Source organism: Palaemon carinicauda, chromosome 3 (genome assembly GCF_036898095.1).
Source record: "Palaemon carinicauda isolate YSFRI2023 chromosome 3, ASM3689809v2, whole genome shotgun sequence".
Classification (NCBI taxonomy): domain Eukaryota; kingdom Metazoa; phylum Arthropoda; class Malacostraca; order Decapoda; family Palaemonidae; genus Palaemon; species Palaemon carinicauda.
In genome coordinates this window covers 158546244-158572339 of record NC_090727.1, presented here as the reverse complement: position 1 = coordinate 158572339, position 26096 = coordinate 158546244, and the positions used below count along the sequence as shown (strand labels likewise).

General features: G+C 43.6%; 2 protein-coding genes across 3 annotated transcripts in view; both read right to left on the bottom strand.

The window, feature by feature from the left end:
• The window catches only part of frj (farjavit), a 94618-nt gene extending 81131 nt beyond the window's left edge, over positions 1-13487 (bottom strand). For both annotated transcript variants that reach the window (XM_068371048.1, XM_068371049.1), the window contains exon 1: positions 13193-13487. In XM_068371048.1, coding sequence (XP_068227149.1) covers positions 13193-13404 — 212 coding nt within the window. In that variant the 5' untranslated portion in view covers positions 13405-13487. The remainder of the gene's footprint in view (positions 1-13192) is intronic.
• A 4292-nt stretch (positions 13488-17779) lies between these two features.
• TfIIS (RNA polymerase II elongation factor) overlaps positions 17780-26096 on the bottom strand; it is a 50725-nt gene continuing 42408 nt past the window's right edge. Inside the window, exons 6-7 of the mRNA XM_068371047.1 lie at positions 20251-20397; positions 17780-19090 (exon numbers count right to left, since the gene is read on the bottom strand). Of these exons, the coding sequence (XP_068227148.1) occupies positions 19010-19090; positions 20251-20397 (228 nt within the window). The 3' untranslated portion in view covers positions 17780-19009. The remainder of the gene's footprint in view (positions 19091-20250; positions 20398-26096) is intronic.

Below are 26096 nucleotides of genomic sequence, written 5' to 3'. Positions count from 1 at the left end.
AGACATACTCTTTCATTCACGCAGACTAAGACCGGGTAACAACGCCCTCAACCTACTGCTACTTGTCCATAAAGGAGCCTGAGGTTAGACCAGCTGTTGTGCAGCCACCACAGGGCCGATAGAAAATGTATCGAGGCTCCTGTGGGTCACGTCTTGCAGGTAGTTGGCTGTGAAGGTCGTCTTGACGCTTCCAGACCCCAGCTTGAAGTACCTGCGTCACAGAGAAGTTTCTCTTGAAGGCCAGGGACGTAGCAACACCCCTGACATCGTGGGCCCTAGGGCGACGTGACGGAGGAGGGTCTGGATTCAAGGCATGGTGGATAACCCTTCGAATCCAAGCTGAGATGGTGTTCCTGGTGACCCTCCTCTTCGTCCTGCCTGTGCTCACAAACAAAGCTTGCACTTGAGGACGGACTGCAGCCGTTCTCTTCAAGTAGTGCCTCAGACACCTCACTGGACATAGTAGCAGCTGGTCTGGGTCGCTTGTTACAGAGCGGAGACTCGCGATCCTGAAAGAGTCGAACCGAGGATCCGGCACTCCTGGATTCTGAGTCTTGGCTACAAACTCAGGGACGAACCTGAACGTTACCTCCCCCCATCCCCTTGAATGGGCGATGTCGTACGAGAGACCATGAAGTTCACTAACCCGCTTGGCCGAAGCCAAAGCGAGTAGGAAAGCCGTCTTCCAAGACAGGTGGCGATCGGAGGCCTGGCGTAATGGTTCGAAGGGAGGTCTCTTAAGAGCCCTGAGGACCCGAACCACGTTCCAAGGAGGAGGTCTCACTTCCGACTGGGGGCAGGTAAGCTCATAGCTCTGTATGAGTAGAGAGAGTTCTAGCGAGGAAGAAATATCAACGCCTTTCAGCCTGAAGGCCAAGCTTAAGGCTGAGCGATAGCCTTTCACTGTCGAGACAGAAAGGCGCATTTCCTCCCGCAGATAAACGAGGAAGTCCGCTATTGCTGGAATAGTGGCATCGAGTGGAGAGATACCCCTTCCACGACACCAACCACAAAAGACTCTCCACTTCGCCTGGTAGACTCCCTCAGAGGACCTTCGCAGGTGCCGAGACATTCTCTCCGCAACCTGTTGCGAAAAGCCTCTCTCCGTGAGGAGACGCTGGATAGTCTCCAGGCGTGAAGCCGAAGCGAGGCCACGGCCTTGTGAGGGACGTCGGAGTGGGGTTGTCTGAGAAGCTCGTGTCGTGGAGGACAGTTGACCGATAGTCTGGTCCTGTTGAGCACCCTTCTCATCAGACAGAACGGTGGGAAGGCGTACACGTCGATGTTGTCCCACCGTAGTTGGAAAGCATCTTGCCAGAGTGCCTTGGGGTCCGGGACTGGGGAGCAGTACAGAGACAGCTTGAAGTTCAACGCTGTCGCGAACAGGTCCACAGTCGGGGAACCCCACAAAGTCAGGACTTTGTTGGCTATCTGAGGATCCAAAGACCTCTCGGTACTCACTATCTGCGAGGCCCTGCTCAGACTGTCGGCGAGCACATTCCTCTTGCCAGGAATGAAGCGAGCTGATAGTGTTATCGAGTGGACTTCGGTCCACCTCAGAATCTCTACTGCAAGATGGGATAGCTGCTGCGAAAAAGTGCCTCCCTGCTTGTTGATATAAGCCACTACCGTGGTGTTGTCGCTCATCACCACCACGGAGTGACCCGCCAGGGTCCGTTGGAACTGCTGAAGAGCCAGAAAGACGGCCTTCAATTCTAGCAGGTTGATGTGCAGGCACTTTTCTGATTCTGACCAAAGGCCTGAGGCCCTCTGGTTCAGAACGTGCGCCCCCCACCCTTCTTTTGACGCGTCCGAAAACAGAGTCAATTCCGGGGGGAGGACGAGTAGACTCACTCCCTTCCGCAGGTTCTCGTCGACCAGCCACCACCGCAAGTCCGTCCGTTCCAAAGATCCCATCGGGATCAGAATGTCCGGAGAATCGGATCCTTGATTCCACCGGGACTTGAGCCGCCACTGTAGGGATCTCATCCTGAGGCGGCTGTTTGGAACCAGACGAGCCAGGGAGGACAGGTGACCTAAGAGACGCAACCACGACTGGGCGGGGAGCTCTTCTCGCCTGAGGAAGGGTTCCGCCACCCTCCTCAGCCTTGTTATCCGGTCGCGTGATGGAAAGGCTTTGTGGAGATTGGTGTCTATCAGCATGCCTAGATAAACCAGTCGTTGGGACGGCTGCAGAGAGGACTTCTCGAGGTTTACCACGATCCCCAGATCCTGGCAAAGACCTAGAAGCCTGTCTCGGTGCCGAAGAAGGGTCGACTCCGAGTCTGCTAGGATCAGCCAATCGTCCAGATAACGAAGGAGACGAATGCCGTTCCTGTGCGCCCAAGATGAAATCAGGGTGAACACTCTGGTGAACACCTGAGGAGCTGTGGAGAGACCGAAACACAGCACCTTGAACTGGTAGATCTTGTCGTCTAGGCAGAATCTTAGGTACTTCCTGGAAGACGGATGGATTGGGATCTGGAAGTACGCGTCCTTTAGATCCAGTGCGCACATGAAGTCTTGTGGTCTCACAGCAAGTCTGACCGTGTCCGCTGTCTCCATGCTGAACCGGGTTTGCTTGACAAACCCGTTCCGAGCCGAGAGGTCGATGACAGGTCTCCAGCCTTCAGACGCCTTCTTTACAAGAGAGAGTCGACTGAAGAAGCCTGGGGAGCCGTCGACGACCTCCTGGAGAGCACCCTTCTTTAGCATGGTCTCGACTTCGGCCCGAAGGGCCAGCCCCTTTGCCGATCCCGTGGCATAGGAGCTCAACGACACTGGATTCGCTGTCAGGGGAGGTTGAGATGTTGTGAACGGGACGCGATAGCCTTGGCCGATCACTGAGACCGTCCAAGCATCGGCCCCGAGTTGCTGCCACCTGCAGACGCAACGCTGAAGGCATCCCCCCATAGGTGGACACGCAGGGGGACTGCCACCCCTAGGGCTTGCGGCCGCGGCCGCTACCCCTAGGAGTCTTGCCTCCCCTGGAGGACTTGCCGCGCCTCTTGACCTTGGCTGGAAAGGGCTGGGGCTTAGACACCACCTTCTTAACTGCCGGTGCCTGCTTTGGAGCCTTACGAGGCTGCTGCTGCTGTTGCGGCGGAGCTGGAGGCTTATAGGGCCGAGCTGTAAGGGCCCTATGGAGGAGGGAGTCCGTGCTAGATTTCCTCCACCTCTCAGCCGTTTGCTACATGTCCTGTGGCTCGAACAGATTCTCCCCTAGAAGGGAAGCATGTCTGAGCCTACACACATCCACGGCGGGGACCTTCGGATGGAATCTCTCGGTCACCGCATCGCACCGCTTCAACACCGAGTTGGCCCACAGGGTGGTGACCTGGTGCGCCAAGAACTAGATGGAGCGGGTGCCCGAGAGTAAGAAGGTCTCCAGGGCATTCCTATTGGTCTCCTTAGACAAGTCCCCGGAGCGCAATAGGATGCCCAGAGTTCCTAGCCAAAAATCCAACCACGAAGTGGCCTGCATGGCACACTTCGCGACCTTCTCATGGCTCAGGATCTCCGACGCCGAGAACGACACCTGCCGGGCAGAGTGCTTCTCAAGGGGAACTCCTTTCGCCAGCTCCTCCACGGAGTGATGGAGAGGAAGAGCGAGACTGGACTCACCCAAGATCTCAAAATACCTCCTCTGCTGAAGACGAGGAGGAGGGATGAGTTTGTTCCCGGCAGAGGAACGACTGGAGGAGGCAAGAATCGCGAGCTGGGCGTTGGCCCTGGCTCTGGCACTCTTCAGACCCCGAGACCAGGGCAGAGCCGCACTGGACTTAGGGGCTTTCCGAACGTCGAACACTTCGTCCAAGATAGTGTCCTTGCCTTCTCGAGGGGGCAATCACGGGGTCCATGAGCCCGTTGAGTTGCCTCATCAGGCTCAGGACCTGCCAGAAGGCATGTTCAGAATCCTGCTGATTAAAGGCTGTCAACGAGGACGATGGACAGACACGTCTGTTCATCGCCGGGGCCAAAAGTGAAGTGAAGCAAATCACCGGTGTGTGTGGGGGGGGGAGGGGTATCAAGCTACCCTTCCCCTACCCCCGCTAACTAGCGCGGGGGTAATTAACCCTCGTTAAAAACTATTGGCTCGTCATTTCAGCTACGCTAAAAGGTAAACCCAATGTAAATAGCGTGGTTTGTATTTCGGTTACGGAACAATTGGCCATTAAACAAACCCCCACCCTTTTATATTACAGGATTGTGCACATTTATTTAATATTTCATGGTTTTTTATCTGTCTGCCTTAATCATTCATGGCAATCAGTGCCTAAGCCCCCTTCTCCACCCAAGCTAAGACCGAGGAGGGCCAGGCAATGGCGGCTGATGACTCAGCAGATAGACCTATAGGCTCCCCCAAACAACCCATCCTTAGCTCACAAGGATGGTGAGGTTGCAGCGACCAAAGAAACTAACGAGTTTGAGCAGGACTCGAACCCACAGTCTGGCGTTCACCAATCAGGGACGTTACCACATTGGCCACCACAACGGTTTTTTTTTCCCCTCTCTTTCAATTCTGATTTTGTTCGAGAGGAACATGATAAAGGTATTCAAGTGAATTATCTTGTTATTATTTCAATAATTTTTACTCTAACTTCAGGGCTTGTTTAATAACTTTATTGTTTATTTACCATTTTTTTGCCCTTACTATTTTTCATAGAATTTTCCATTTCATATGCTTTCTGTTTACAATTACAGGTACTTCATATTTCTTTTAAATAGCTGTGTTGGGATTTCTTCTGTCAGTTCAGTTAAAAATTCCTGTGACATTTTAAGGAAATAAATGCCATTCTTACGTTAAAATTCTTTACTGTTTTCAACTCTCACCTCATTTTGCATAATTTTGAAGTGTTCAAGTTATGTAAGCCTAAAGGGCTGCTATTTTTATTATTCACCTGTATCATATGAGAAAATGAGTCCCGTTGGTTTAATTGTATAAAGTGTATCATAAAGATAAGGCAAAACTGGTTCTAAATGAGATATGACTTAAGGTAAATTTATTATTGGAGTCAAACCCTTATTATACTATTCTATAACATCCCCCTACAAGTAGTCCTTAGACTGCTTAACTTTTAAAGTACAGTACTGCTCCCACTAATGCATTATGGGTCACTGTCTCTATTAACGTAACTGGTCCAAGCACGCACAACTTAAATTTACTATTCCATGCCTGGAATAGCGTCTACACATCAAGGTTATACGGTATCAGTTTTGACAGTCCCAACATGTGTATGGTTAGCAAACCATGTTCATTACGGTTCTCTAGATCTGTCAAGTGCGAGAGTTTTGGTGCTCAATCCATCTGGCCCGGGTCAGGAAATCAAAACGGGGAGGCTTTCCTGGAATTATTTCCCACAGTAACATGTGTTATGTTTACTATAGAAAATGAACTTACAATGGAAAGCCAACTTTTTGGCACTTTTCAAATAGATTGTGCTCAAAGAAGATTGCCAAAAAATGCAGAAGTTATGTTGAAAGATCCAAATTATCTTGTAAAGATTATTTTTTCATATAAGCTTGCTTTGCATACCATGTACACCAGAACACACGCTCGTCCAGCTCAATCACCGCAAAAAAATTAGTTCCTTTGAAAGAAGATGTTACAAACCAAACTTCCAAACATTCCAACCTCAGTGACATCGAGTAATATAAGTACTATACAGCTATATCTGTTTATGTTAATAAATACTATGGGGTGAACATACAGTAGTTTGTTCGGACAAGAGTAAATTTTCTTATTACTTGTAAAATCGTTTTCTTTTATGAAATATGATTTGGTGTTAATTGAATAGAAGTGAAGCGTGAAGCCGGTTGGGAAGCAAAGACCGGACAAGCTAAGAGTACAGCAGTCTAAGGAGGTTCGCAAGTCCCCCCCGCCCTGGTATGTAAGGATATATCTCCAACATTAGGTTAGGTGATGTTATTGATCACAGTTTTTGCAGTATGATGACCACAGTTACAAACGACTAGTAAATGAGAAGGAAATTCTCATTTTCTATACATACAGGAGGAAGTGGCCACTGATATACAAAGGCTCTAGCCATTTTTCTTGCTTTAAGCATTTTTCATGCCTACAAAAGTTTTATTCCCCACCTCCTAGGTCATCCATTTAGCTTTGACCTTTCTAATTACTACTTCTCTTTTTTGGCACAAAATTCTCAATTCATTCAAGAGCACATTTTCATAAATACAGTATTTCATATTACTCTAATAAAGTCTTACCATCAATGATTTGACCCAAGTCAATTACATATTATTACAGTTTCAACCAAATTTTGCTATATAATACTTGTTACTTATCATATACAGCTTATCTAAGATGATTCACATGAGAAGAATACAGTACTCAAATTCTCCGCAAATTAAGGGTTACTGAAATATTTACAATTAATATTGTTCTTGACTGTTATCCCATGGATGTACTTACGCTGCCATGTTAGTTTTTCTCCCGATGGAATTTTGTTTTTTGACAATGCATTGTGGGTAAAAATGACTGATCGTCCTTTGTTTTAGGTTATGAAGCATGGGTACGGCAAAAATACTGAAACCTGATTGGTCGTTTTATTCCAAGATTATCTAATTACCCACAATTATGAAATCCATATGTCCTTCTAAAAAAGTGCATTGTCAGACAGTACTGTACATGCCATACCATGGATTCCCTTGTGCGGACATGCAGTGGTTGTTGCTTATCATATTTTGAGGTTATTGGACGGTTTTATGGACATTACAATGGAACTCCAGAAGTAGTCAATGGGTTTTGCATGAATAGATTGATCCCAACCTTAAAAATCTTAAACTTCTGATTCTATATAAGGTAAGTTTAGTAGTTAACCAAAAGGTAACGGAAATATCTGCCTATTTAACCCTTTAAGTTTGTATTATTGATTATTAACGCCGGAATACTAGCCCAAATGGCTAACGCATGTAGCAAAACATAGTCCACTTGCCAGAACATAGGAGCAGTGAGAGCAAAGCAAGCATACGGAAAAACAAAAACCAAAAAAAAAATTAGCTCAATTGAGTAACGAGAAATTTGTAACATTATTATGAAAAAGCATGTTATGAACGACTCGACTTCATTGAAAATGGGATGGAAATTCAAGTTTTCTATGCATCCAGAAGTCTGGCTAAAAAAATACTCCAGTGTTTGATCATGTTTCACTACTATTATTCAATATTGATTACGGTGACTCTTTTTATTATGATGGTTGGTGCGTTAGGTTAGGCAACATCCCTTATTTTACCTGTATTCGAAAATGACACTCGTTCCTGTCAGAAATTTATAGTTACAGAGGAGCCTTTGTATATCAGCGGCCAGTTCCTCACGCATTGATTAAAAATGGACCTCAACTAACGTAACTTTCCCTTCTAACCTAACCTACAAGCCGTATCCTTACCTATTTACCTAACAGGGAGGCTGACGATCCCCTGCGACCCCCCTTACACTGCTGTATTCTAAGTTAGGCATAATAATACATACAGGTGGCTGCTATCGTACATACACCCCGTTTCAGATTTATATATATATATATATATATATATATATATATATATATATATATATATATATATATATATATATATATATATATATATATATATATATATATATATATATATAACCTTAGGTGCGTAGAACATCCGCACCCTCCAAGACGTGACGAACACCAACCACCCGGAACGACGTACAGCCCTCGTCTGCAAGGAGCTAGCCCGCTTCAATGTTGATGTGGCGGCTCTTAGCGAGACCAGACTACCCGAAGAGGGCAACATCAGGGAAGCTGGAACAGGCTACACCATCTTCTGGAAAGGCAAGGCCCTAGAGGAGCCTCGCATCCACGGTGTCGGCTTCGCCATCCGTTCCCAGCTAGTGCAGCAGCACAACCTCGCTCCCACGGCCATCAGTGAGCGCCTGATGACTGTCCGCATCCCCATCACGCGGGACAGTCACCTCACCCTGATCTCTGTCTACGCCCCGACTATGACCTCAACCGATGATGACAAAGCTGCCTTCTACACCCAGCTCGACCGCACCATCCAGGCAGTGCCCGCCAATGACAAGCTCGTTGTGCTTGGCGACTTTAATGCCAGAGTAGGCAAAGACCATCGCCTGTGGGAGGGAATCATCGGCCGCCATGGCATTGGAAATTGCAACGGCAATGGCCAACTCCTACTGGGTCTGTGTGCAGAACACCAACTTGTGGTAACCAACACCATCTTCCAGTTACCAAAACGACAAAAGACCACATGGAGACACCCACGGTCTAAACACTGGCACACCCTGGACTACGTCCTGACCAGAGCCAGAGACCGAGGAGACGTCCGCATCACCCGATCCATGCCCGGAGCGGACGACTGCTGGACGGACCACAGACTCCTCATCTCCCGACTCTCCATGACGACCCTACGACCACCCAGAAGGGCACCTGACAGCGTACCACACCAACACTTTGATTGTAGTAAGCTCCGCAACCCACAGGTGGCACAGAACTACAAGGAGGCCTGCGAACAACACCTCGCAGACCCCCTGGGTCAGGCCACTGTTGAGCACCACTGGACCACCCTCAGAAACGCCATGGCCCGTGCCGCGGAGGAAACACTAGGCTACACCACCAAGAAACGGCAGGATTGGTTTGATGAGAATGATGCTACCATCTCTCTTCTCATTGAAACCAAACGACAAGCACGCCTGACTTTGGAAAACCAACCAACAGCAGCTAACAAATGTGCTCACAAGGTGGCTGAAGCTGGTTGCCAAAGAGGGATCCGTGAAGCCCAGAACACCTGGTGGCAAAGAAAAGCTGCAGAAATACAGAGTTTCGCTGACCAACGTGACCTGGGCAGCTTCTATGCAGCAACAAAGGAAATATTCGGTCCCACACGGTCATCAGTGGGCAGCCAGAAGGACGCGGATGGGGCCACGACCATCACCGACAGCGAGGGCATCCTGGCCAGGTGGAGGTCTCACTTTGAGAACCTCCTCAATGACCAAGCAGACACCCCAGACGATCTCCTGCGAATGACCCCGCAGCATCCCGTCCGTCACTGGATGGCACTACCACCCTCCATCCATGACTTCAACAAGGCCCTGCAGCGCCTGAAGCCCGGCAAAGCCCCAGGGCCAGACAACATCCCGTTGAAGCTCCTCACTCATGGTGGCCCCGGTTTGAGGAACCGTTTGATGCTCCTTATACTGAAAATATGGGAGACCAAGACCCTCCCCAGTGACTTCCGCGATGCAAACATCGTTACCATCTTCAAGAGGGGAAACAGGGAGAACTGTAACAACTACCGGAGAATATCACTACTAAGCATTGCGAGTAAGATTTTCGCTCGGATTCTCCTTGACCGCCTCCTTATTCTCGCAGAAGACGTCCTGCCAGAGTCCCAGTGCGGCTTTCGACCTTCCCGCGGGACCATGGACATGATCTTCTGTGCGCGACAACTACAAGAGAAGAGCCTCGAACAACAACAGCCCATAATGTTCATCTTCTGGGATTTGAAAAAGGCCTTCGACAAAGTACCTCGACCTGCCATGTGGGCTGTCCTCAAAAGATATGGCTGCCCACCCGATTTTGTCAAGCTGGTGCGTGCCCTCCATGACGGAATGGTTGGGAGAGTCTGCCACCAGAACTCTCTTTCAGACCCATTCCCCATCAACGGCGGCCTGAAGCAGGGCTGTGTTCTGGCCCCAACGTGTTTCTCGCTATACACCGCAGCAATGCTCAACGAGATTCCCCCAGACATACCCTCAGTCGACCTACGTTTCCGCATGGATGGAGGCGCTTTCAACCTCGCCAGACTCCGCGCCAGAACCAAGACCACCTTGTGTGCAGTGCGAGAACTGCAGTATGCTGACGACAATGCCACCCCAGGTCAGACGGCAGAGGACCTGCAGTCGTTAGCTGATGCATACAACTCTGCCTACGAACGTTTTGGGATGCAAGTCAACACACACAAAACCAAGACCCTCGTCCAACATCCACCAGGACTGATGCTCCCAAACTTCAATACCACAGTGAATGACCAACCGTTAGAACAGGTGGACCAGTTCTCCTACCTATGGAGCATCCTAACATCAGCTCCCACAAGCAAAAAGGACGTGGAGAACAGGATCAGGGCAGCCCACTCCGCCTTTGGCCAACTCAACTGCCGCGTATTTAACAACCACGCACTGACAATGACCACCAAAATAATGGTGTTCAGGGCAGTAGTCCTCTCCACGCTCCTGTATGCATGTGAAACATGGACGCTATATAGAAACGATATTAAAAACCTAGAAAGCTTCCAACAAATGAAACTGAGGCAGATCTTGAAAATCCCCTGGGAGAGCCACACCACCAACATTTAAGTCTTAGAACGTGCCTCGCTGACCAGCGTGGAGGCCACCATCATCCACCACCGCCTCCGCTGGATAGGACACGTGCATAGGATGGATCCATCTAGGCTCCCCAATAAAATATTCTACGGAGAACTGACCCAGGGCACCAGACCACGAGGAGCCCCGAAAATGCGATATAAAGATCAACTAAAGCGCACCCTGGCTCTAACTGACATCGATCCTTCCTCATGGGAAGAAACAGCCAGGGACAGGAAAACCTGGAGGAGTACAGTACACCATGGCACCGTGGACTTCGAGGAGAGGAGGAGACAAAATGAGAAGGCTAGGAGGAGAAGAAGGAGAGAGCGATTAGAACAGCCCCGCCCACCACCTACCCTCCCTTGTGAACACTGTCCGCGACTCTTCCACCACAGACTAGGACTTAGCAGCCACATCAGACACAAGCACCCACCCCATAGACAGGAGGCTGATGGCTAACGACAGAACCCAATACTCGGACACGAGTGGGCGCCGACGACGAGATATATATATATATATATATATATATATATATATATATATATATATATATATATATATATATATATATATATATATATATATATATATATATTTCGGAGCCTTTATAGTTTATGGGGACAGGCCTTTGACCGGCCGAAAATCGAGTAAAAAAAGTCCGAAATCAGCTCTTTTTCACGGGAATGATCACGGAATGAGATAATATTAATTTCACTAGTTTTGTAAATACTTGTCCCAACAATCTACATACTAGGACCACTCTGGTCATGGATGTCTGAAACGTGTGAGAAAAATAGACAACAAACCCAAAATTTCCCTCCTAACCTGACCTACAAGCCGTGTCCTTACCTTCCTCGTGAACTAACCGGGGGGGCTAACGCCCCCCTGCGACCCCCCAAACACTGTCCCTAACATACAAACCCCACAAACCCAACCTAACCAAACCTAGTAGTTCCCAGGTCACTACCCCTACCCAGGGGCAAGCCCCCGGACCCCCTTCGTGAGTTTCTCTCCTACACAAAAAAAGGTATGGGCAGCACTCAAAATTATATCTTAACCACATTGTCATAATAAAAAAGTTACTCAGGCTTACCTTAATATTCGATGTCGCAACATCACTAATTGTACACTTCTCACATGGACCCCTAAAATCCCCTAAGAGGCCTTCTCGGAATAAATAATGAAAGAATTCAGGGGTAACTTGAGTAAAATCACGTAGGTGTATATACCTTAGTCTTAATCGAATCAATTTGATCAATATGAGTGATAAACTCAACAATATCGCTCAAAGAGTAACTGTACGAAACAAGTCTATCCAATAAGGCGGTTAGAGTTGGAAAGGGTCGACTCCAGGTCAATCTCGGGTCATGTGGGGGGGATTAAAAATTTGATATCACGCGGCCAACGAAAGGTTTAGTTCGGTTGCTTTGCTTGACACTGGCTTTATCTACCGAAATATCTTGACTAGATGTTGGCTAGCCTAACCTTTGGTTGTATATAAAACAAATTCAAACAAATTAGTATTCGGCATAATTTCAGAACGTGTCCCAACGAAATAACAATCTTAACAAGAGGTTAAAAATTAAGATTGTTGGAATTAGCGAAAACATAAGTCCGAACATCGATAACTGTTCAAGCTTGCGCCACCAGCTGATAGGCGAACCGAGCGCCGCCAAACGGGTGTTATTATAGTCAGGAAGGAAACAATGCTTACGGGAAATTTTACAATCGAGTAACTTGGCCGTGACTTCAGCGGACTACGCATTGTAACGACCTTTCCCTAGCCTAACAATTCATGATAATTATCAGAATAGTATCAAATATCACTATAAATGACGTGTCCCTAAAAACTACAAACTTAACTAAGTGGTAATTATGTAGATTGACGGGACAGTATTAAATTGTAAAAACGAACGTTTCTTAGACTGGGATGACACGGGCTCTATCTATCGGGAAAGTTGGAAACTAAGCAGGAGCTACCCGTGACTTGCGTTCGGACTGTGCTGAACTTAGAAAACATTGCCGTGGTAAAGGTGAATAATGATATTATTCAAAATGATAAAATATGATAAAATAACATCATATTATGGTATGTTGGATCACTGTAAGGAACATCTTCCCCATAATGAAAAACGATTTGGCTAGTAATAAAAAAAGGGTAGTTTGTAGCGCTACGGCCAAGCGTCCTAATTTGCTTATTATCGCTCCGACTGTTATCTTGTATAGAATAAAAGCGTTTGGAAATGGTCTACGGATCTTAAATATATGCTTAAACGCACACTTTTATGTTTTTTGCTGAAAACCCTAAATTACCTGAAAATTTGTGGCTCGAGTTCTTACTCCAGCCACGAATCTTCTCGCTCCCGTAGTAGGTAAGGGGGGGGGTCCGGGAGGGCGAAGCCCCCAGGGGAGGGATACGGCTTTTAGCATAGGTTAGGTGTGTTTTTTAAGTTAGCTTCTCCCGCAAAAATCGTTTTTAGAATGACGGCCACAGTTCAGAATATTCCAGTTTTCTACGAACTCAATTTTAGAATGACGGCCACAATCCACCCCACTTTATAATATTCCCCTTTTCTATGAATGAAAACTGATCTGGCCGTCACCCTACAAAGGCTCCTAAGAAAGATATCGCCCTGTCCCCAAAAACTACAGACACCCCTATATTTCTATCCACCGATAATGGGGGACCCCTGGGGGAACTCGGGGTTTTTGGGTGGGGGAAAACATACTGGGGAAACGGTATATAATAGTAAACCAAGACTTTTCTTCTCGATAAATTACCTTCTTAGATGTCTAATAAACGATGTAAAACTTTACCCTTACCTTTTATTAACGTAAGTCAAAATTAAGATATTGGCGAGTGTGAGAAACACAGGATGAAGGAGGTGGATTCCCGACACTGCCAGGACAACTATGAGTCCTACGCCCGTTCCAACCCATTTTTTGGTTTCCAGATCTTTCAATTTTCTGTAAACCTCGCCGAAAGCAATGCAGCCAACTAGAAGCAATAAATATATAACGTCATCGAAATTCATGTCTTCTTTTTTACTGAAAAACACGCTTTCCAATTGCAAGATGTGACATCGGTTGTCGTTGGTGACCAAAAAAGACTACTTACACATGCAAGTTAACTTTGATTAAAGGATACTTTCGTTTCAGCCTTACATTATTTCTTATTCATAAACCTTAAAATCTAGTCATTATGTACCAATACATTCATTAATAATATCTATTTAAACTTTATTAATGATATTTAATGTTGTAATACTTTTTAGAATAGTAAAAAGTAAACGTCTTATATATTCTTAGAATGAACAGTTCCAAAAATGTAAACATACAAATAAAACTGCTAAGAATGTGTTCCTTGAACATGCTGTCATTAATATTTCCTGTATCTTTATCGCAAAGATTGCATAAGACTTACAGCCCTTATCTGTAGTTAAATTGATTAAAGAATGACTTTAGTTAAGATAGGATATGCTAAAATAAGGAATGGCAGAAAGAAAGTATCCCCCGATAATGGTGTCGACGAAACTTTCTCAAGAAATTAGATTTATTCGAAAATACACTTATTTGTACAAACATAAGTCATACTTCCTAAAACTATTTTTGTTAGATTTCACAATTAGGTTTTTATGCTTCATTAAGAATATTCTAGTCTGACTAGATATCAAACATTGTACAGTATCGTTCTTCGGTATCACAGTTTTCACATATCTCAATCGGAAAAAGTTTTGAGCTATTCTTTTTAAATTATGATACGAATATATGCATAAAACTTACATTATTTCGCATTTACCTTTAAAGAAACTTAGAGAGAGAGAGAGAGAGAGAGAGAGAGAGAGAGAGAGAGAGAGAGAGAGAGAGAGAGAGAGAGAGAGAGAGAGAGCTGATAAGTTTGAGGCAAAGTAATTGTATTTTCTTGTAGTTATCAATATCAAATTTGTTCAACAACTCTGTCTGGATAGGTTGCTTGCTTTTAGTCTAATAACTATGTATCATAACGTTTTTCCCTCTGTTGTCCTTAAAGTACATTAAAGAGATTGTCTGATTCACCCTCTGCAATACCTTCTATCAAAGGCCTCCTCTTCCACCATACTTCTTCTCTCTTAACCCCAAGGGTTATCATCAGACCATTTTTCGTTTAAAAAAATACTGTCATCTACTTTTCACATCTCCATACACGTTTTAGATATTCATGGTTTGCAACATTGGGGCATATATTCTTGTTCTTCCATAAACTCTATTTCAATAGTCGACTTTAATTACTTTAAGAGGATTTTTTTCCTGGTCCTATAGCCTACTGCATAAGAACCCTACTCTATATGGGACCTTCAGTCATTTTATCATATGCACTGTAAGGCATTCAACATTTCAGACTGCATATTGGCCGTTTCTTATACAGACGAATAAGATCCATTTACCAAAGCAGTTATAAGTTTTGGTAATTAATCATAGGCTAAATTTGGGTGTCTAGATTCTGACCAATTGGCCTTATACAATGTTCATGTTATATTGATGTTTATAACCAATATATTGACATATGCATTATTTTCCAAGCTTGCTTTTATCAGAAATGTTATTTTAGTTCAAATAAACTTACTTTGGTAGTTATTATATTTCAAAAGTTTATTCCATATCATATGATATATTCCAGTGTGGGAAATAATTCCAGGAAGACCTCCCTGTAACAGACATCCAAATCCTGACCTGGGGAATTGGAGCACCAACAGATCTGAAAACTGCAGTGATACTGTTTGTAATGTCACAAATTAAATGGGGATTGTTCTACTCTATATTGGCTTGGTCAGTACCAATACCACCTCAGTGTTCAGGCGCTACACCCATCATGGGATAGTACAGGTACACCCAAACTGAGGGTGTTGAACAATAATTAGAGTAAAGATAATACCGCAGGAGGAGAGTGGAAAGAGGACTGTATGGCATAAAGGTGTTTAGAACACCCTTACCCCATACAGGCTCCCTCTCAGTTGGGGTGTGCTATGCTGTGCTAGGTGTAGTGCCTGAACACAGGGTTGGTATTGGTACTTACAAAGCCATTTGTGCGACTAATTACCAACTATATCACTGCACTTTTTCTTTTTATCAGCTGGGGTTCTAATCCTGTAGGTTAGGATCTGGATGTATGTAACGGGGAGGTCTTCCCAGAATTATTTCCCACACACATATTTGTTGTTACGGTATAATGTTGATATTAATGATAAGGTAAAAGCTAAAGTGATAACTATTTTCACATATCTAATGAATAGTAAAAATGTAGAAAATGGACTTGGTCAGTAAAAATTAATATATGTTCTTTAAGTGACTTAACAGTACTTGTTTCAGATGTATGTGGTGCTGTAAATTTGTGGCACTCTTTAAGCATTTCCTTAAATATCACATCTTTAGCATTAATATTTTTCATTTAGCTTTGTGCAATGTTGGTGTAAACACTCTATATGTTTTATAAAATTTGGCCCAACACTAACAGTGGGGGGTCAATTCAGGTCTGGCTAATTTTCCAACTTCTCAAGATATATTAAAACAGCATTATAGTCTAGACTTTCTAGAATTTAATGACCTCATAACTAACTCTTCCTACGGTTTGAAGGTAATGTAATTCTAATATTACTAACAATTCCATGATGCATCTAAAGGAAGTCACAATGTCAGTATTTGTCTTAAAAGTTTTTTGGAAGATGAGTCTTTCACAAACAGGATATCTGAAGGCCAATCAGTATTATAATATTGGCTCCTCTCATACTAACCACTTATCTCCCTTTAAAAACCAGCACTGTAGCCTACAGTATTATGGTAGTGACTACCACAAATAATACATTATTGAGTAATGAAGATTATGGATTTGTTGATATTTGGTCACTGTATATTACTTATTAACCATTTTAAAATCATAATGTCAAATGACATTGCCTTGAGATTCTCATGTCAAAAATGCCTTGTCTGTCATCAATTAGTTTGTGCTTTTTAACATTGCTGCCTTCAGTTTATTAACATACTGTACTACTAAGTGAAATTACTTGGCTCCAAAATACAACCAAAAAAACATACAAATTGACGTTGAGAAACAAAAATTCATAAGACAATATGACACGACAAATGTATGAAGTTAAATGTGAATGACCAACTGCCCATGCTTTCATAAGGGACTTTATACTATTTATCATGGAGTCTTCATCTGTGGTTATACATATCCTCTCGCCTTACTGTACCTAATTACCTAAAGAAAATTTGGAAGTTCTTAATGTAAAAATTAAGAAAACAACCTTCAGTAAAAAAAATTTGGTTAAGGGTGTAAGGTATCATGGATGTTGAAACAGCATGACTGAAAATATAAAAAATTTAGGTAGGATTGCCTTTTTGTCTGGGTAACTGTTCCATTGTGCTCTGTCCATCAGTGCTCTTATTCAGTAATTTTCATATTGCAATAAAGCATAATGGTCAGTTCAAGGATATCTTTAGAAAGCAAGTTTGACGATCTATGTAGATGAAAGTTTCAACTTTATACAAAAATTGTTAATGGATGTTAAATTACATGAATGTGCAGTATAGAATTTGGGTCATATAGTAGCCATGTACTTGAACCAGCAATGGCATTCAGTGCCATGGTGCAAATGAGGAGGAACACCTCTGTTGAACTGTGGAATGAAGTTTAAATCTTTGCTTTTCTAGGATAACTATCTTGGTGCACACATATAACTAGACAGTTTAGGACAGCAAGATTCTATTGAACTGTTTAATTTGTAATCATTCACTAACTTTTTGCATGGTTCTATAGTTGTTAGTATTTACTTTACACTATAAAACCTTTTAACTTTCACTTTCAATAGTCTTAACAGGAGTGCTGGTCCTTTTAATTAAATCTCTAGATTTGATGAAATTCAAATAGCTCTATAAATTCCAGGAAAAAAAGTACAATGCTAACTAGACAAAAACGAAAAAAAAAAAAAAAAAAGTTTTGGTTGATACATCTTTCCAAAATGGCAGTCTCAACAGTAAGGACTTTGAATATAACAATGAAGATGATTCAATTCTTATACTTTGAAACAAAGTCTGCCTAAAGCAATATCTACAGTTTCCCCACCAAAATTCAATATCTTGATTGTGTCTACTAAATTATTCATGAAAAGGACAAACTCAGTTGGGTTTTTAGCTGTGGATCATTACAGTATCACTATTACTATGAAAGTTTAACCTCACCAACTAAAGTAAAAAATCATGACTCATTGGGTTTACACATTCTTCAACTATTGTTTTTCCACATTTTTGACATCTGTTATGCCTCATGGAAAGCACACAAACTATGTTCACACTCATCACTGTGCAACGGGTAAATTATTGTTTTTACCAATTAACTAAAATATAAAATAAACATGTTAAGAAAACAATTCCTCTACAGGTACACTTGTATTTTACGAGAACACTTTACTTGTATATTATTTATAAGCACAAAAGCTTTCGATTTTATTAAAAACATATTAATAAAAGTTGCTCAAAATTATCAACCATGAAAAGTGTGTACTAATCAAATAAATAAAACACAAGATTTTTACCATTACTAATAACTATACGATACAAAATTCATAATCCAAATACAAAAGTTAAACTACAGCATCTACTATACAGATCAAAGAATTTGGTAATTTACCACAGGATAACATGGTTAACACATCCTTAAAGCAACAATAGAAATTTTTTCTTCTTTAACAACACTAATGGAAAAAAAAATATAAACAACATGGTGACACAGCAAAGTGAAAGATAAATGAATATATCTTTAAATAAAACATTAATGAAATGCTTGTATCAGGTGATAAAGTTGTATGTTGCAAGGCTTTTCACAATTAGTATATTATGTACATTAACATATTATAGTTCACAACATCTGAACGTGTTATATAGCATTACCGTACAGCTTTTAAGACTGCACAGCATTTATAAGTCTATGCCTGCAATGCCAATCGTCAAATTTAAATGGTGTGAACACTTTTAAAACAAATGAAAGGGATTTTCCAAATACAAAAATAATTGATATCCATACTTTGCAACAAGAACTTGTATCCTCTTCTGTCAGTTAACTGTGCTACTAAGACCCTATACAGTGAAATGTATAGATTTCTTGGAGACAAAAGCAATTCCATCCAACCCAATTTAAATTTTATGTGATACTGTAATTGTATTGCATTGATATACAACCATGACTAACTTGTCTGGAAAAATCTATAACCAATATTTTAATACAAAATCTATAAATAAGAGTATTAAACATTTGCTCCATGACCAATGGATAGTCAAGCTAGATAATTAATTAATTTACATACAAGCAAATATTTACTGTAATAACAGAATGAACACATGATACGTACTATTATGAGAACTGTACAGTACACCAAATGTTTAATTCACTTAAACCATACTTTACAGAAAATTATATATTGCCAAAATGAAAAGGTGGGTTAAATGATGCATTTGCCATTCCTAATTAAAAAGAGCAAAGAAAAATAACTATATTAACATAAAATCACAATTTCTGTCTCCTTTAGAAGAACATATGAAAAACAATATCCCTCCAGTGAAGAGCAATGACGAGGTGCAGGAAGGTGACACCTGGTTCTGGGCTCCTCAGCAGAACTTCCAACGGTTACCGCAATGATTGCAAAGCACAAACGTGGTCATAGGTTCATCAGAACTTCTTGTCTGCATCTGTGTAAAGTATAAGTTATTCATGAAATCAAAAGCAGCAAAACCAGACTTCATTCGAACTAAACTATTGAGCCATTACATGCAAAGTCTTTCTCAATCTGCTGATGACAGAAACTAGCTAAAAATTTGTATATAATAATAAAAAGGATGCCGACATCCTTCACTAATCCTTGTTCCCTCTTTCCACCAGATAGCAACAGGTACATTGTGGCTATTATTCTTACTAACGAAAAGTGTTAATGAAATTGAGTAGAAATAAACTTAAATCCCATTCATACATTTGTTAATGTATTATAATAAAGGACCAAAAAATTACCACAAAATAGCAAAGTAGACACGACTTCTCATTACAATATATTATACAAACTGACTATCGATAATGAAACTCCTCTGAATTATACTACAGTATAAATGAGAAAACTATAGAACTGTAAATTCATCTCACCTGTACAGTATATTATACAAATTGACATCATAACAACAACAATTATAAACCAAATTCCTTGTATTGGGATATCAAAATTTTCTATTGAAATTCACATTAATAATATTCAATCATACCTCATGAAAATTAAGTACAGTAGTTTTGGATTAAATAGTTTTGCTTTGAAAGTTCTTTCGGCTTGGAAATAACTAACTTTCCCATTTTTTCCGTAATATAAAAATTTATTGTAGAGGTAAAAATAATTGTGCGGTATATAGGGTGTTCAAATGGAGCTTAATCTGTGCTATGTATTTCATACTGAGTCAGTTGTTGACCCATTGAACAATTTACTGAGTTATGACTGTATATATGTCAAAAAGAAAAAAGCACAAATCTATTCATTCAACATATCAGCAGATGTTACACAAAACTAATAATCATAAAAACAGGAACTCAAGTCATGAAATATAAAAAACAAAGAACAGTCACAAATTGGGAAAGATGAAACTTGACTACTCAGATATCCCCTAGATTTAATATTGAGTTTTACATAGCTGTAGTCTGGAGTCAAGTAATTCATAAAATCAAGGAACACCTTTATATGCCCAAATGTAATAAAGAGTTCTTATCATAAAAACAAATTATATTTAGTACACATGAATACAGTCAATGCAACAAAATACAATTTAGGAATCCTGCTAGCTATAATCATGTAAATACTGTATTTAAAGCATACCTGGTTATAGGTGCAATTTCGCTGGCCACATTTTCCACATTTAAGCAAGTCTGTCTTGGTACCCTGTGCAACAGCTAACTGATGGTCATCGATAGCTTCCTTAGTGAACTTCTCTCGAAGCGCTTTCATTTCATTACTGGCCATTTCCTATGTAAGTAAAAAGTACAGTATTATATATAATTACAGAAAAATACTCCCCAAAATACAACAAAACTATAATTACTGTTCTATGCCTCTTTGCTATGCAAGCACAAAATGTAGATAACTTATGAAATGGGAGCAAGTAAAAATGTTATTTTTATTAGTAAAATAAATTTTTGAATATACTTACCCGATAATCATGTAGCTGTCAACTCCGTTGCCCGACAGAATTCTATGGAGGGATACGCCAGCTATCACAATACTAGAAGGGGGTGTACTTACCAGCGCCACCTGTGGCCAGGTACTCAAGTACTTCTTGTTGACACCTCCTCAATTATTCCTCGGTCCACTGGTTCTCTCTGGGGAGGAAGGGAGGGTCGATTAAATCATGATTATCGGGTAAGTATATTCAAAAATTTATTTTACTAATAAAAATAACATTTTTCAATATTAAACTTACCCGATAATCATGTAGCTGATTCACACCCAGGGAGGTGGGTGAAAACCAGTGTACAAGATTAAAGGATAGCTAAGTATCCCATATTTCATATAACAGTTATCTCAAATAACAATGAAATAATAAGTACCTGGTAAGGAAGTCGAATAGAACCGTTACTCTGCCTCTTTTTTAAAGTTCGTCTTCCTTACTGAGCGCAGCGTTCCTCTTGGAGGCTGAATCAACCCAAAGGTGCCAAAGTACACGGGGTTGCAACCCCTACTAAAGGACCTCTACCAAACCTTTAACCCAGGCGCTTCTCAAGAATGAATAGACCACCCGCCAAATCAAAAGGATGCGGAAGGCTTCTTAGCCTACCGTAACAACCATAAAAACAACAATAAAAGCATTCAAGAGAAAGGTTAAAAAAGGTTATGGGATTAAGGGAATGTAGTGGCTGAGCCCTCACCTACTACTGCACTCGCTGCTACGAATGGTCCCAGGGTGTAGCAGTTCTCGTAAAGAGACTGGACATCTTTTAGATAAAATGATGCAAACACTGACTTGCTCCTCCAATAGGTTGCATCCATTATGCTCTGCAGAGAACGGTTTTTATTAAAGGCCATCGAAGTAGCTACGGCTCTTACTTCGTGGGTCCTTACCTTCAGCAATGCAAGGTCTTCCTCCTTTAAGTGAGAATGTGCTTCTCTGATCAGAAGCCTTATATAATACGAAAGCCCATTCTTGGACATGGGCCTCGAAGGTTTCTTGATGGCACACCATAAAGCTTCTGACTGTCCTCGAATAGGTTTAGACCTCTTAAGATAATATTTGAGAGCTCTGACAGGGCAAAGAACTCTCTCTAGTTCGTTACCTACCATGTTGGAGAGGCTAGGTATTTCAAACGATCTAGGCCAAGGACGTGAAGGAAGCTCGTTCTTTGCTAGGAATCCAAGCTGAAAAGAACATGTTGCAGATTCGGTTGTGAAACCAATGTTCTTGCTGAAGGCATGAACCTCACTGACTCTCTTAGCTGTTGCAAGGCAGACGAGAAAAAGAGTCTTGAGGGTAAGGTCCTTGAAGGAAGCTGACTGGAGAGGTTCGAACCTAGATGACATAAGGAACCTTAAGACTACGTCTAGATTCCAGCCTGGAGTGGAAAGACGACGTTCTTTAGACGTCTCAAAAGACTTAAGAATGTCTTGAAGGTCCTTGTTGGAAGACAGGTCCAAACCTCTGTGGCGGAGAACTGAAGCCAACATACTCCTATATCCTTTAATCGTAGGTGCTGAAAGGGATCTCTCATTCCTAAGATGTAGAAGGAAGTCAGCTATTTGGGTCACAGAGGTATTGGTAGAGGATATTGAATTGGCTCTACACCAGCTTCGGAAGACCTCCCATTTAGACTGGTAGACTCTACGAGTGGAAACCCTTCTTGCTCTGGCAATCGCACTGGCTGCCTCCTTCGAAAAGCCTCTAGCTCTAGCGAATCTTTCGACAGTCTGAAGGCAGTCAGCCGAAGAGCGTGGAGGTTTGGGTGCAACCTGTCTACGTGAGGTTGACGTAGAAGGTCCACTCTTAGAGGTAGAGTCCTGGGGAAGTCGACTAGCCATTGAAGTACCTCTGTGAACCATTCTCTTGCAGGCCAAAGGGGAGCAACCAGCGTCAGCCGTGTCCCTTCGTGCGAGACGAATTTCTGCAGAACTTTGTTTATTATCTTGAACGGTGGGAATGCGTACAGGTCGAGATGGGACCAGTTCAGTAGAAAAGCATCCACATGAACTGCTGCAGGGTCTGGAACAGGGGAACAGTACAGCGGAAGTCTCTTGGTTATGGAGGTGGCAAACAGATCTATGGTAGGTTGACCCCACAAGGTCCAAAGTCTGTTGCACACACTCTTGTGGAGGGTCCATTCCGTGGGAATGACCTGATTCCTTCTGCTTAGGCGATCTGCTGAGACGTTCATATCGCCCTGAATGAACCTCGTGACCAGAGTGAGGTTTAGACCTCTTGACCAAATGAGGAGGTCCCTTGCGATCTCGTATAGGCTCCTCGAATGGGTCCCTCCTTGCTTGGAGATGTAAGCCAAGGCTGTGGTATTGTCTGAGTTCACCTCCACCACTTTGCCTAGCAGGAGGGACTTGAAGTTCAACAAGGCTAGATGAACTGCTAGCAGCTCCTTGCAGTTGATGTGGAGTAATCCTTGTTCCTCGTTCCACGTTCCCGAGCATTCCCGTCCGTCCAAGGTTGCACCCCAGCCCGAGTCCGATGCATCTGAGAAGAGATGAAGATTGGGGGTCTGAATGGCCAACGATAGACCCTCCCTGAGAAGGAGGTTGTGCTTCCACCACAGGAGAGTGGTCTTCATCTCTTGGTTGATAGGGATAGAGACTGCTTCGAGAGTCGAACCCTTGTCCCAATGAGCTGCAAGATGGAATTGAAGAGGGCGGAGGTGGAGTCTCCCTAGCTCGACAAACAGGGCCAGTGATGAGAGGGTCCCTGTGAGACTCATCCACTGTCTCACTGAGCAACTGCTCCTCTTCAGCATGCTCATGATGCACTCTAGGGCCTGGCTTATCCTGGGGGCCGATGGAAAAGCCCGAAAAACCTGACTCCGAATCTCCATTCCCAGGTACACAATGGATTGGGAGGGAATGAGTTGAGACTTCTCTATGTTGACTAATAGACCTAGGTCTCTGATTAAGTCTAAAGTCCAATTGAGATTCTCCAGACAACAACGACTCGTGGAGGCTCTCAACAGCCAGTCGTCTAAGTAGAGGGAGGCTCTGATGTTCGACAAGTGTAGGAATTTTGCTATATTCCTCATCAGATGAGTAAAGACCATAGGAGCTGTGCTTAGGCCAAAACACAGGGCTTGGAATTGGTAGACAACCTTTCCAAAAACGAATCTCAGGAAAGGTTGGGAGTCTGGATGAATAGGAACGTGAAAGTATGCATCTTTCAAGTCCAACGAGACCATCCAGTCCTCCTGTCTGACCGCTGCTAAGACCGACTTCGTCGTCTCCATCGTGAACGTCTGCTTGGTGACATACTCGTTGAGAGCGCTGACGTCCAGCACCGGTCTCCAACCTCCTGTCTTCTTGGCCACAAGAAAGAGACGGTTGTAGAAGCCCGGGGATTGATGGTCCCGGACTATAACCACTGCCTTCTTCTGCACAAGTAGCGACACCTCCTGGTGCAATGCTAGCCTCTTGTCCTCTTCTTTGTAGTTGGGAGAGAGGTTGATGGGCGATGTGGTCAGAGGTGGTTTGAGGCAGAATGGAATCCTGTAACCGTTCCTCAGCCAACTGACAGACTGGGCGTCTGCACCTCTCTTCTCCCAGGCTCGCCAGAAGATCTTGAGTCTGGCTCCTACTGCTGTCTGGAGATGCGGAGAGTCAGTTTTTTCCTTTAGATGTCCTGGATCCTTTCCTAGACTTGCTCCTGTGAGAGTCTGGACGGGAGCTTCCTCGGCTGGGGGCTCTACCACGAAAGGGCGGTATGAACCTCGTAGCAGGGGTATCAGCCACTGGGGAGCGATAAGTCTTGGGGACTGAGGTAGCAACCTTAGACTTACGAGCCGATGAGGCTACAAGATCGTGTGTATCCTTTTGTATCAGGGCAGCAGACAAGTCCTTAACCAGCTCTTCGGGGAAGAGGAACTTCGAGAGCGGAGCAAAAAGGAGTTGTGACCGTTGGCAAGGTGTAATGCTGGCGGAAAGGAAGGTACACAGTTGTTCCCTTTTCTTCAAAACCCCTGATACAAACATCGACGCAAGCTCACCCGATCCATCCCTAATGGCCTTATCCATGCAGGACATTAATAGCATGGCAGAATCTTTGTCCGCAGGAGAGGTCTTCTTGCTGAGGGCCCCCAGGCACCAGTCTAGAAAGTTGAACATTTCAAATGCTCTAAACATTCCTTTCAGTAAGTGATCCAGGTCTGAGAAGGTCCAACAAACCTTAGAGCGCCTCATTGCAGTTCTCCGAGGCGAGTCTACCAGACTTGAGAAGTCAGCCTGGGCAGAGGCAGGTACTCCCAAGCCTGGTGCTTCTCCTGTGGCATACCAAACGCTCGCTTTCGAAGTGAGCTTCGTTGGAGGGAACATGAAAGAAGTCTTGCCAAGGTGTTGCTTAGACTGCAGCCACTCCCCTAAGATCCTTAATGCCCTCTTAGAGGACCTAGCTAGGACTAGCTTAGTATAGGTGGACTTAGCTTGTTGTACGCCCAGCGAAAACTCAGATGGCGGAGAGCGGGGAATAGCAGAGACAAAGTGGTCTGGGTAAACCTCCCTAAGTAGAGCCAAGACCTTACGAAAATCAATAGACTGTGGAGAAAGCTTGGATTCATCCACGTCTGATGAGGGATCCAGGTGTGCCTCCTCATCATCCGAAGCCTCATCACCAGAGTGTAGCGAAGAGATCGGACAAGAATGCTGAACTGCAGAGTCAGAACGAGAAGGAACAATATTAGTGGTTTCCTCTTCAAGTGACTGTTGAGGGAAAACCTGAGGCTCAGACTGCAAAGGCTGAATAACAGACGAAGCAGAAGGAAGGCGCATGGGTGGAGGAGGCTGACTCCTAGCATGAGAGGTTGAACCCAAGGATAGCGCTTGCTGAGCGGTTGGCGGAAGCGGAGTAGCAAGTTCCTGTTCCTGTGGTATGAGCGGAGCATGATGAGGTTGAGGCTGCGCAGAACAAGGTAAATGTCTCGCAAGCTGAGGCTCCTGAGGCGCAAGGCCAAGGTGTAGTGGTGCTTGCCTTGTGGAGGGTTGAGCTCGCTGCAGCGAGAGCTGAGGAGACTGACTCATGGACGGGAGAGGTTGTTGTACCTCAACCGAGAGTTGCACCACTGGTGGAGCAGCAAGGGGAGGCGGAGGAAGAGAGGTATAATCCTCCTGATCCCATAGTAAAGGTTGCCTTAACGAAGGCGGAGGCTGAACACCACTGGGAACAGCAAACTCAGAATGTGGCTCAACATCGTACGCCTGGCAGGTGGTACTGCGATCAGGCGGAGCGAGCGCAGGCGGAGCGAACGCAGGCGGAGCGAGAGCAGGCGGAGGGAGTGTAGGCGGAGGCGGAGGCGCAACACTCTCAGCCCGACACTCACGCATCAAGTCCGAAAGCTGTGCTTGCATGGACTGAAGAAGAGTCCACTTGGGATCGGCAGAAACGACAGCAGACTGAGGAAAAGCCTTAACAGTCGAGCTCTGTTGTGGCAGAACCTTACTCCTCTTGGGCGGAGTGCAGTCGACAGATGACTGCGGCG